Raw genomic sequence first — 12,280 nt, 5'->3', positions numbered from 1 at the left:
TGGTTGCCATTGCTTCGAATAAAATGCAAAGCTGAAGTCTTTTAATCTCTTTGTTTTTCTTTTTTAGCATGCGCAAAGCTCAGAGAACTCACGCGAGGCTTCGGTACGTGTTGACTTCTCTCACCTATTGAGAAAGTAAAGTCACGTTTTAATTGTCAGTTTGTTAATTTTCTTTACTCATTGTTTGCAGTCAAGGGGTACTATGAAGCGCAAAGAAACAAAAAAGGTCCTCACTCATCACCTTTACTTCTGTATGAGAGACTTTGGACATCATTTTGGAGAGGACACAGAAATATACTTTTCACTCTTTGACACAAAAAAGTCAAGATATATTAGGTAAATTGAAGTTTTTAGAATTAATGGTTGCTGAAAATTAAGTTCTCGTTGCTAATGATTCTTTCCCTCCCTTTCCAGCGAACGGTTTCTAGTCAAAATTTCCAAGGATGGCTTCTCCAACTATGTGGAGAAACTTCACAGCAATTGTACAATTTTCACTGTAAGTAGTTTGGTTCATGTGTTTGCTTCATGCTTCATGACTTGTGTTTTAATTTCATGTTTCCTTTCTATCTCATTTTCAGGATCTTGGAAATGCTGACCTATGTAGAGAAATATACCTAGTAGCTCATGTCATGCGAGTGGGAAAAATGTTGTATTCTGAATCCTCTAAGAAATCTGGGGGTTCTGGTGGAAGCCACACCTCTGCAAATGCCAACCACTTGTTTCGTAGACCCATGGGCGTTGCTGTGCTTAACATTAGTGACTTGCTACTATTAGGACACAGTCATGTCATGGGAGGGTCTCTGAGCAATGCTGGTGGTGGAGGGTATTCCACTAACACTCTCAGTGCCAACTTGTGGAATTCTACATCTGCTACTCTTGGGGAAGAACGAGAGTTCACTATTAAAGTATGTTGAAATATTAATAATGGTTTGTTGCAAAGCAAAATATTTGGGGAAGATTTGAATTAACACATGGTTAAATTGGTCTCTAGGTATATACTGGTGACGAAAAAGACTTCTATCAGCTGCCTGAACTTATCATCAAGCAAAGCAACAAGTATAGCTTGTTGTCAGGTCAACCAAATTATGGTAATTGTTCAAAATATAGTATTTAAATGGTGACCTTGCATTTGTGCTGACAATATTGTGTTTCAAACTCTGTAGGCATTGGCATATCCTTGAAGCTACTTCACGGAGAGCTATCACAAGTCCAAGAGGAAAACCCCCTCCTATTCAAGAATATTTCTCTTACCAAGAAACTGGGTTTCTCTGATGTCATCATGCCAGGAGATATAAGGTAATTTTCTTTCCTAACATGAAACACAACACATGAAAAATGGCTCAAATTTAAAAATTGACCAACTATTTTCTGTTTAGGAATGACTTATATGTTACATTAGAGAGAGGTGAATTTGAAAGGGGTGGGAAATCAACTGCAAAAAATATTGAAGTGACAGTTCTAGTCCTTGATTCTGATGGAAAGCCTCTTGAGGTAAGCAGCCTTTTCATCTTTATTATTGTTATCACTTTTTTTATGCACAACAATTTATTTTTTTCAAATATTTGTTTGCTAGAAATGTCTTTGGGGTGCATCTGGAATGGATGGAACAACTGAATATCAATCTATGATTGTCTACCACCACAACTCCCCTTCTTGGATGGAGACTGTGCGTCTGGCTGTACCTATTGAAAAGTTTTATGGATCTCATGTTCGATTGGAGTATCGACATTGCTCAAGTAAGGATCTGCTCTGCCTCAAGCATAGGGCAACAAATTTTATTTTATTTATGTTGCATGTTGCTGAACTTGGTAAAACTCCCCCTTTTCTCCACAGCTCGTGAGAAGGCAGACAACAAAAAACTCTTTGGGTTTTCTTTTGCCCGTCTGATGGAAGCAGGTGGTGCCACACTATGTGATGGCCCTCACGAGTTATACATCTACAAGTGTGAAGATCGGTCCAGACTTAACGACCCTCAAGTTTACCTTTCCTTACCATCTGGTGCTCGCGAAACTGCTGATGGAATAACCGGCTCTAATTCTTTTGGCAGGAGCCACAAAGAAACAGTGTTCATCAACACCCTTTTATGTTCCACAAAATTAACTCAAAATGGTGAGCTGACTTTATGCTTTCTTATGCTTAGTGTGTTGGTGTATGCTCCACACAAACAGTCGACTCTAACAATCTTATTTTCAGTTGATCTTCTTTCTCTGTTACAATGGAGGGAACTTGCACATCCTGATCGTGTGCAAGATGCACTGACAAGAGTTCTTAAATTGAAAGGAGAAGAACTTGTTAAATTTCTTCAAGATGTTCTTGATGCACTATTTTCAATGTTTTCCACTGAAGATGGTAACTCTACCACACACTCTGGACTTGTATTTCATGTTCTGGTAATTTTTTTGTTTTATTTATCTTGTATGCTTGGCACAGTTGTGTGTATTTAATTTCACGGTTTGATATTGGTTTCTACAGGTGAGCATTTTTAGTCACTTAGAAGACAGTAGGTTTGAGCATTTCAGACCAGTGATGGATGCTTACATTAAGGGTCACTTTGCTGCTGCACTAGTATACAAGTGAGTTTGTTTGAATTTTATTTATTTATTTACCTCTTTGACTTTGCCATTATTTTGCCCATCATGTGTAAATCTGTTTACAGAGGTTTGATGACAAGTGTTCAACACTGTGCAGAACGAGTTAGTTCTACTGATAAACAAGAGCCAATGCAAAAGTGCTTTGGTTCTCTTGAATACATTTTTAAATTCATAATTGAATCCAGGCTTCTATTCTCAAGAGCAACAGGAGGGCAGTATGAGGACAGCTTCAGAAGAGATTTGTACCATGTATTCAATGCTCTAACAAAAATGCTTGCTACCTCCTATGAAGTCATTCTTCCCACACAGGTTGCTCTATTACACTCAATCAGTGCAGTCCTTGAACAACTTACCCAAGTAAGTGCTCTTTTAGTCACTTGTTGCAGTATTGTATCATGTGACAATGCCAGTCTCATATAACTTCCTTTTGCCTTTAGAGTAATAATGTGTACACAATTTTATATGATGAATGCCCATTACAACATTGTATTTCTCTTGCAGGTTCTTCAAGTAACAGAAGTTAGTATTATAGCATCAAATATGCTAGAAAGTCTCCCAACTCGGGACCTTCCTCCCCAGCTAACTCAAGCCAAATTAGTAGCAGTTAGGAACCTTGTGACGAGCGCACTATTCCAGCACGATGACACTCGAAGTCAATTACTTGAAATGTGTTGTCAACAACTGCGAATGCACCTTGACCATCGAGATGAATTGCGTCTTTGCACAGAAATATTGGGAGAAATTCTGGGCTACTTGTTTCGGCAAAGACAAGCACAGCTACAAGAACAAGGGAAAGTCAATAATTGCCATCATCATGATGTTGAAATCCTGTGCGTTCACACCCTTGACATGCTTATTAAGACTGTTCTCTTCATACTTGATTGTCCAACTCCAGTGCTGGGCAGCCTGGTGGCTTGTCTCATTGGTCTTCTACAGTTGTTGGATGAATATCACTACACTCGTTTGTGGGAGCAGCTTGGTGATCACAAATCAACCAAGGATTTCCTGCTTCGAGTTTTCCTAGTCTTTCAAGATTTGGTGAATAAACAGGTTTTCCCCTCAGATTGGCTTGTGATTAAAATGGCAACAAATCAAGTCATTTTGAGTAGTCTCAAGGAGTTGTCAGAACCCTTGGTAACCAAGTTTTTGAGTCATTTTGACAATCATTTGTGGAATCAATATTTTGATCTGGCTGTAGCATTCCTAACCCAGCCCTCACTTCAATTGGAGCAATTCAGTGAGGTAAAGAGGGAGAAAATGATGGAAAGGTATGGTGATATGAGAGTCTTCATGGGCTACCAAATTTTAAGCATGTGGTCCAGACTGGGAGATCACAAAATTAAATTCATACCCCACATGGTTGGGCCATTTTTGAAAGTGACTTTGGTCCCAGAAGCTGGACTGCGCAAGGCTACTTTGCATATCTTTTTTGATATGATGGAGTGTGAGCAAAGAGCCCGAGGAAACTTCAAGCAGGTTTGTTTCTCCATTTACTTGCCTTCAATTATTAGTCATTTGCAGTACAAGCAAAAATGATTGAACTCTTTTAAATGTTGTTCTAATAGGTGGAGTCAGAACTCATTGATAAGCTTGATATCCTAGTCAGTGAGAACAAAGGTGATGATGAATACCGTCAGCTTTTTAATACAATGTGAGTAGAACTATTCTATAAGAATGAAAAGGAATTGGCACAAATGTTTATCTTAAGTAACTGTTCATACATTTGACAATCAATGGCACTTTCCCTTTCTTTTTAATTCATAAGTTCATATTATTCAACCTTTATATAATTTTTTAACAACTAATTTTTACCTATTTTATTTGTGCCTGCTTGGGATGTAGGGAGCACCTCAGTGCAGTGTAAGTCTATGTTTCTTGGTCATATATGCTACCTCCTCAAGATGTTTGTCTTGTTTATCTTGTAGTAGTTCCCAATTTGTAGTTTTAGAAGTTGTTTTTACAATGTATGCTATGCTTGATTCGATCTTGTTGCTAAAGGAGGTCAATATTAATTTTGCACATGTTTACTGTGATTTTTATTTTGTGATATAGTAGCTAGTTACCACGTTTGACCCGAGTTTTGCTTGAATTTATTTTACGGTGTTCTATTTTATGAAGTAGTTATCTTGTTATGAACTTCTATTGTCTTACATGTGTCCTTTCTTTTGCTTTTCCAGTTTACTTGAACAAGTTCAAAGTAAAGATCCTTCCTGGAAGGAAAGTGGAACTGCTTTTATCAGTTCTGTGACACGATTACTGGAAAGACTGCTCGACTATCGAAGTGTCATGCAAGGCGATGAAAATCGAGACAAACGAATGTCCTGCACTGTTAACCTATTGGTAAGAAGATGCAGTTTTGTATCTGCCTATCCTTATTTTCTAAATTCAGACAATTAATGTATTGTGGTTTGTTTTCAATTTCAGAGTTTCTATAAAAATGAAATCAACCGTAAAGAGATGTATTTAAGATACATCTATAAGCTCCATGACCTCCATTATCCTGCTGAAAACTTTACGGAGGCAGGTTTCACTATGAAGTTGTATGCAGATCAGCTTTCTTGGAGCAATACCCCTCTCACGGGTGATCCTGAGTGTTCCAGTCAAAAGCTGTCGGAGTGTGCCCGTAAACAACAACTCTATTACCAGATGATTGATTACTTTGATAAGGGCAAGGTGAGGTGTCAATGGAAAATTGTACTTTGAGACCCTAGGTGTCTAGAATAGTTTTGCTAAAATATTTTAATGTTCCAGTGTTGGGAAAAAGGTATCCCTCTCTGCAAAGAACTTGCAGAATTGTATGAAAAAAAGTTGTTTGACTATGCAAAGTTGAGTAATATTCTTAAAACACAAGCTAGATTTTTTGACAAGATTTTGACTCAACTTCGTCCTGAGCCTGAATATTTCCGTGTTGGTTTTTATGGACTTGGTTTCCCTATGTTTGTGAGGGTAAGTAATCTTTTGCTATAATTGTCAATTCTCAAAATATATCTTTTACTGTTTTGTGTTAAAAGTTTGTGTGCCATTTTTTTTTCAGAACAAAGTTTTTGTTTATCGAGGATTGGAATATGAAAGAATTATAACATTCACACAAAGATTACAGACAGAGTTTCCTTCTGCTCAGACCCTATCAAAGAATACTCCTCCTGGGGACAGCATTATGAATTCTGATGGACAATGTATCCTTTTCAGCACAATAATGAGAATTTATTTCTTCTTGTTTTGTTTTTATTTAAATTATTCTTTTTTTGAGGTTTTCCTTAATTTTTTTTGTCAGATATACAAATATGTAATGTTAAACCAATTCCAGAGCAAAACCAATTGCTTGAAGGTGTATCTCCATCAGATTTACCTGAAAAAGTCAGGAGCTTCTATGAAGTAAATGATGTGAAACGTTTCCAGTATGATAGACCTATTCATAAGGGAACTGTAGATAAGGAAAACGAGTTCAAGGTAGTTTTACATAATTTTTCAGAATTGGGTTTCCTGGTGCTCAAATCATTTGCTTATAGAACTGTTTCCTAATTTGCAGAGCTTGTGGTTAGAACGCACAACTTTGGTCATTTCCTCTTCCCTGCCTGGGATACTGAGATGGTTTGAGGTTGTTGAACGCAAAGTGGAAGAAATCACACCTGTTCAGTTTGCGTGTGAAACAATGGAAACAGCTAACAAAGAGCTTCGTCATCTTATTTCTCTCTTTGAACAGGACCCTAAACGTAACATCAATCCTTTTACTATGAGATTGCAGGTATGGAATTAATAATAATACCAGTTTGTGTTTGATCTTAAGTACTTACATTTTCATTTCATGCCTCTCATAACTTTCATGACATGATTTATTTACTTTTTTATTTAGGGTATTATTTCTGCCGATGTTATGGGTGGCATTTCAAAATATCAGCAAGCTTTCTTTACCACTGACTTTGCGAGAGCTCACCCAGAAAGTGCTGAACATGTGAAATCCCTCAAGATGTTGATTTTTGAACAGGTCTGTCTCCTTTGAAATGTGAACATGAAAATATACATCTACTATGAATAATAATTATTAATCTGTGTCCATGGTCTCTCTTGTTGTTTAGATGCACGTGCTGACAATGGCTTTAACTCTACATGGGCAGTTAGCACCTGCTGAGGTGCAGCCTCTGCAACGGAGTCTACAAGAGAGACTTATGCATACAGAGCATAGCTTACGTGAACTCAGTGCTGATCTTAACTTGCCCAGACATTGGGGCATGTACCAACACAGCATTGTGAAGTAAGCATGATGAATTTTTGTTTTCAGATCTATCTAAACTCAACTTAATTCAACCCAAGATACAAATATTGGCTTGGTTCCATTCCTTTCTTAATTAATTATGCACTTTTTCATTTACAGCACTCCACTTCCCCCTCTACCATATGAGAAACGTATTCCTTCTGATGATGTTAGCAATCGGACATCTTTTAGCAGTGCTTATGGAATTTTCATTCCCAATGATTATCATGGTGAAGGACCTGAATTCGATGATGATATATACACCAAACCTATGGTCAGTATTGAACATTTCTGTTGGTTTATTTTACATTTTGCGGGTTGTAACATGTTTTTCCTCCCCTTAGGACTATGGTGGTTTCTCATCTTCACCCCCAGCAATACCACAGAGGGATTTGAGACCTCGCTCAAGCTTTACGTCACCAAACTCTTCAGCAAGCTCAGCACGGACACCCACAAGAGGGGCACCAGACTATTCATCTTTACCACCAATGAAGCCAAGGTAGAGTGGAAGATTATTTTTCATTGCTAGGAATTTTCTGTTCAATGATCTCATTGAATTTTTAAATTGCATAGGGTGGAGCCATATCTAGATGGCGAAATCCAGCGCCCGCCTAAACCTAATCATCAACGCTCTCTGAGCATTAGCCGGCCCGATAGCCCCAAGCCTCTGCCTTCAAGACATTCCTTCCCTGCACAAACTGATGGAGTTTTGTCTACATGGGAAGGGCCAACGGGGCTAACCACCCCCAATGGTGGGGAAGAAGCTCCTCCACTGCCACCGAGAGGTTGCAGTGAGTCATCAAACATTATTCTTGTCTTGTAAATTTTAATTTGTAATGGTTTTTTATTCCTTATGGCACTCTTGTTCCTAACATTGCATTGCAGCACCTGACAAGCGAGGAATCTACATTGAAGGACCTCAGCAGCCACCAGCTCCTCCTCGCCGACCTTTGAGCAAAAAGGTAGGTCTATGTTGCAATGTTGTAGGTGCACACAATTGTTCAATTGTGTGTTCTCTTGCTCTTAACTTTACTTCTCAGTTTCTGGGTGACTTTGGTGTAAAAACATGACTCTATTTGTTCAGGGATCAGCACCATCAATGCTCAACTCTGGTTCATCTATGGAATTAAATCTGGAATCAGATGGATATGTGGATAGCACAAACACCCCTTTGACCACCCCTGTCACCCCTGGAGCTCCTAACGGGGTTTCCAATGGTGATGACTCTGGTTTAGGAGATGTAACTCCCACACCCTCCTCAGCACCTACACCCACCTCTGCCACTCCCCTATCCGCACAGCACTTCAACAATCTTTCCTATGAAGATTTTGACTTGACATCTCGCACTGCCTCTAATAACTTGGGTTCAAGGTAACACTTGGCATGACTTGTAAATAAATTTGTACATCACCTGGCTTAATCTGAAGTCGAAACTTTTTCATCTAAAAATGAGGGCCTTTCCTTACTGTCTTTGTATCATTTCAGGACTGATTTAAACCAAGAAACAATGAATATAGCTCCCCCTATCCTGTCTCCACGAAGCCAAAGCACAACTGCTCCTCCACCTATACCACCCAAGGCTGTCATCAGCAATATTTCAGCCAGTGTTGAGTCTATTGCTTCCCATGACACTTCAGAGCGATCTGACTCAGGTTTGTAATGATGAGCTCTTTCTTATCTTGTTCATTTTTTGTGTGCAATGAATTGATTACCGCTAATTTTACTGGGCTTCTTAGGTTCTTGTCGAGGATCAACAGGCTCTGCGGGATCAGGTTCAGGTACAGAAAACTATTCTGTCCCTCGACTTCAGACTACTCCTGTCAGTGTAGGTGTCAGCAACAACTGCTCAACCAACAACTTGTCATCGTAGTGAGCTTTTGTTATAATACAAACAAATCAATATTTGTTTGAGCTTTTGTTATAATACAAACAAATCAATATTTGTTCCTGTTGGGGCATTGTGGAAATCATGAATTAAATTGTGCCATACCCAGACAGCTCATGTAAGTTGTTCATGAGGCATATGGTGGAACACACTAGCTTTTATTTCATCAAAAATGATAAAAGATCTACCATAAATGGTCATGGAAATCTTCAATCGTAAGCATGAAGTGCAACAATGGAATCGCTTTCTTTGCATTTTGTGATCAAATTTGATTGCTTTCCATGATTTTTTTTTTTTTTTTTGACATATCAATCCTGTCTTTGTATTCCCTTTAGTATTTTCTTATGTTAGAAATTTTGTATGTTTGTATATTTTTACAGAACCCTTACCAAAGCAAATATGAAATTGTGATTAAGGTTTTAATGTATTTTAAATTTTATTTGTCTAGAGAATGGTTGGTTGTGAGTATGATACGTAGTTGTGATCTTCGTGTTAAAGAGAAGATTCATATTGGTTTTATTTTCTCCCACCGGTGGACGTGAACCTACCATTGATTTTCAGAACTCCCTAAAGATTGTTATGCCGTAACTTTACATTCTTCTCTTGAAACCAAAGCTCAAGTCTCCATGACAACATGTGTAGTTGCTTTGAGGCAAAACTAAGATAAACACAGTATTTAAGTTTTGCAGTTGCAGTATTTCAACCGCACTGTGGTACATTGTGATAGTATTGCTCCTTTTTCCTGAAAACATGAATTTAACAGAACACAGTTACACATCACAATACCTTAAGTGATGTTGACCATGATAAACAATATTTTGTCATAAATCCTGTCTATTTTAAGGTCAATTTTCAAACTTAGATCGAACAATTTTTATAAAATTTAGGAGGGAATGTTGTGAGGTCATACCTATTCTGCTGTAATCTGGTTGTAAAGTTTTACTTATCAATTTTAAAGATATTTTCAAAGCAATTTTTAAATCAATTTGACTGTCACAACTGCCAAACTGTTCTTCCATTTTGAAAGTGAAATAGGACTTTCCTGTTTCTTAAATATTTATTTTGTAAAACGTCTTGATGTTTCTACGTTGTATTAGTCAATCAAGATTGTTGTTTTGTGTATGCTTTTGCATTTACTGAATAACAATGCCTTCAGCTCAGTATTAAAAATAATATCAGGATGTTGCTTGGCATGTAGTTTGTTGCTTGTTTTGATAGTATGAGGCCTTTACTCAATCGATAAATAGAATATGAAATGTAATGTCTTCATAAAAGCTTTTTTCTTTTTTAAATTACAATCAGTATACTTTGTAAACATTCCTTATGCTTGAGAAATACAGTGTACATTTTTGACACATTTTTCTTGCAAATCATTAATAAAACTTTTGGTATGTAAACGCTCTATGTAATCTGTCGTGGTCCAGATAATTTAAAATGTTGGATCGGGATCAGCTTGCTACATGTATTAGTTTTAATGCAATTGACTCTTGATTGTTACTTATAATATTAAGGTGAATCAGACTTAAACTCTCTACTCTAATCGAGTAGAAAAGTTAGCATTTATTAGAACTTTGATGGATTATTAATTAACAAGCAGGAAGCAATAGCAATAATAATAATAGTTTTATAAATATTTTTATTGCCTTGAGGCTATTACTACTTAGTCAAAGACAATATATGTGGTTCCTAGTCGCCATATTCTACCTTTAGTCGAGGAAATGCAGTATCAGCCACTGATTTTGTGGGGTCTGGAATGAATCAAGATCATTTCCTGAGGTTATGAATCGTGAACTTGTTTACCTTAGTTGGTTTGGTGTTCCACTGCTTTTAGCAAAATACTACCATGTATATATGTAAGTAAGATCTTATAAGTGTATCAATATGTCTTGTATTTGTATTTACAAGCTAGTCATTCAGAAGCTATTCAAATAAATGAAGAGGTATACAACTTTACTCCCATTTTTATAAACTTGAGATAAGAATGAAACAAAAGATTGTGAATGACCTTGAATCTACTGTATCTTTTACCTTGAAGTGATTTTATGTATGCCAACCCATTGTGTGACTATTGGATGAATGAATTTGGTTCGTGTATGAACTCGGATCGCAGATCCCTGTGAGGACCTTGTCTGCTTCATGTGATTGTATTTTGAAATACATAGCCAAAATTGGATCAAATTTGTAACAATTTTGTCAATGATCCCTATTTAAACGTGGCTCGGGAGTACCCAGTCGTCATGACGGGTCACCCCCCTTGCAAGGGTGGGGGCGGGAGGGGGTCTCTTTGGGGTAGGATCTGCTACCACGTCCTCCATCCCCCCAGCCCCCCAGCCCCCAACCACCGTTCTGGACGACCTTGGCAGCGTACGCGCTTGCCGCGGAGGAGGGGGAGGGGGTGGGAGTTAATGCAGAGGATGGAGGGGTTGAACGGGGGGCAGCAGCTGCGGTGGCCTTGGACCTGGCCAGCACGTGGGGCCGGAGCGTGGCAGCGTGGCTGGGTTGGCGTAGTGGGGTGGAAGGCAAGGCTGGAGCGACGAAGGCGAGGCGAGTAGAGGGTGAGGCCAGGCCCAGGCCTGGCTGTAGCCACGCTGCTGCGCGGTGCGCCTGGTAGTGCACTGGTAGTGCACCGCGCCAGGCCTGCAGCCTGCATCCCTGCAATGCCTGCAATGCAGCATCCGTGTCCCAGAGCCTGGCATGGCATGGCATGACGATTTGAGTTTCGTTTGCAATTTGGTCCCATTTAGATTTCCGTTCCGTGCGTACAACTGAGCAGTTTGGCAACCACAGCGCCTCCCCTCCCTTTGCTTTTCATACCCCCCCTTTTTTTCTCCCAGGGGCCAGAGAGGGAAGTCCTACTTGGCCGGAGTCCGCACCCCGCAGCGCCTGACAGCCGCAGAGTCGGCAACCCTGCCGTCGCTGTCTTTCTCGCACCGGGGCGTTCCGTAGGGGCGTTCCGTAGGGGTGTTCCGTAGGGGCGTTCCGTAGGGGCGTTCCGTAGGGGTGTTCCGTAGGGGCGTTCCGTAGGGGCGTTCCGTAGGGGTGTTCCGTAGGGGCGTTCCGTAGGGGCGTTCCGTAGGGGCGTTCCGTAGGGGTGTTCCGTAGGGGCGTTCCGTAGGGGCGTTCCGTAGGGGCGTTCCGTAGGGGCGTTCCGTAGGGGCGTTCCGTAGGGGTGTTCCGTAGGGGCGTTCCGTAGGGGCGTTCCGTAGGGGCGTTCCGTAGGGGCGTCCCGTATGGGTGTTCCGTAGGGGCGTTCCGTAGGGGTGTTCCCTAGGGGCGTTCCCTAGGGGCGTTCCGTAGGGGCGTTCCGTAGGGGTGTGACAGAGACAGAGCGACGCGAGGCGACGGCAGGACTTCACGGAATCACTCCGCAGCCGCAGCGCCAGCCGCAGACCCATCGAACGCTACATGTGCGGTGTGCGGCGCGGCCTGCTATGCCGCTTTGCTGACGCGGGCCCGCGCGGCCCGAGACTGTTTGTTGTTGAGTGACGACCCGGCCGGTACACTGTTACCTGGTCGCCTGCCTCGATGATGAGCGCCAGCACTTGGCCACCG

At 40.4% G+C, this 12,280-nt stretch overlaps 1 protein-coding gene across 2 annotated transcripts in view; it reads left to right on the top strand.

The window, feature by feature from the left end:
* Window positions 1-10,901, top strand: part of LOC117647492 (dedicator of cytokinesis protein 3) — a 39,161-nt gene extending 28,260 nt beyond the window's left edge. The window contains exons 8-37 of one of the 2 annotated variants that reach the window (XM_034389251.1): window positions 68-103; window positions 191-336; window positions 415-496; window positions 579-905; window positions 992-1,088; window positions 1,164-1,296; window positions 1,377-1,491; window positions 1,574-1,736; window positions 1,834-2,109; window positions 2,194-2,390; window positions 2,473-2,573; window positions 2,657-2,948; window positions 3,093-4,067; window positions 4,157-4,242; window positions 4,434-4,451; window positions 4,769-4,931; window positions 5,016-5,264; window positions 5,343-5,537; window positions 5,626-5,767; window positions 5,866-6,041; window positions 6,121-6,336; window positions 6,445-6,576; window positions 6,668-6,843; window positions 6,964-7,117; window positions 7,188-7,342; window positions 7,417-7,634; window positions 7,729-7,805; window positions 7,928-8,214; window positions 8,329-8,495; window positions 8,580-10,901. In XM_034389251.1, coding sequence (XP_034245142.1) covers window positions 68-103; window positions 191-336; window positions 415-496; window positions 579-905; window positions 992-1,088; window positions 1,164-1,296; window positions 1,377-1,491; window positions 1,574-1,736; window positions 1,834-2,109; window positions 2,194-2,390; window positions 2,473-2,573; window positions 2,657-2,948; window positions 3,093-4,067; window positions 4,157-4,242; window positions 4,434-4,451; window positions 4,769-4,931; window positions 5,016-5,264; window positions 5,343-5,537; window positions 5,626-5,767; window positions 5,866-6,041; window positions 6,121-6,336; window positions 6,445-6,576; window positions 6,668-6,843; window positions 6,964-7,117; window positions 7,188-7,342; window positions 7,417-7,634; window positions 7,729-7,805; window positions 7,928-8,214; window positions 8,329-8,495; window positions 8,580-8,713 — 5,685 coding nt within the window. In that variant the 3' untranslated portion in view covers window positions 8,714-10,901. The remainder of the gene's footprint in view (window positions 1-67; window positions 104-190; window positions 337-414; window positions 497-578; window positions 906-991; window positions 1,089-1,163; window positions 1,297-1,376; window positions 1,492-1,573; window positions 1,737-1,833; window positions 2,110-2,193; window positions 2,391-2,472; window positions 2,574-2,656; window positions 2,949-3,092; window positions 4,068-4,156; window positions 4,243-4,433; window positions 4,452-4,768; window positions 4,932-5,015; window positions 5,265-5,342; window positions 5,538-5,625; window positions 5,768-5,865; window positions 6,042-6,120; window positions 6,337-6,444; window positions 6,577-6,667; window positions 6,844-6,963; window positions 7,118-7,187; window positions 7,343-7,416; window positions 7,635-7,728; window positions 7,806-7,927; window positions 8,215-8,328; window positions 8,496-8,579) is intronic. The other variant, XM_034389257.1, reaches the window with a different exon arrangement.
* Window positions 10,902-12,280: the final 1,379 nt, after the last annotated feature.

The sequence above is a fragment of the Thrips palmi genome, unplaced genomic scaffold (assembly GCF_012932325.1).
Source record: "Thrips palmi isolate BJ-2018 unplaced genomic scaffold, TpBJ-2018v1 HiC_scaffold_10, whole genome shotgun sequence".
NCBI lineage: Eukaryota > Metazoa > Arthropoda > Insecta > Thysanoptera > Thripidae > Thrips > Thrips palmi.
Note: the sequence above shows the minus strand (reverse complement) of the source record. Positions and strands in the feature narration are given on the sequence as shown.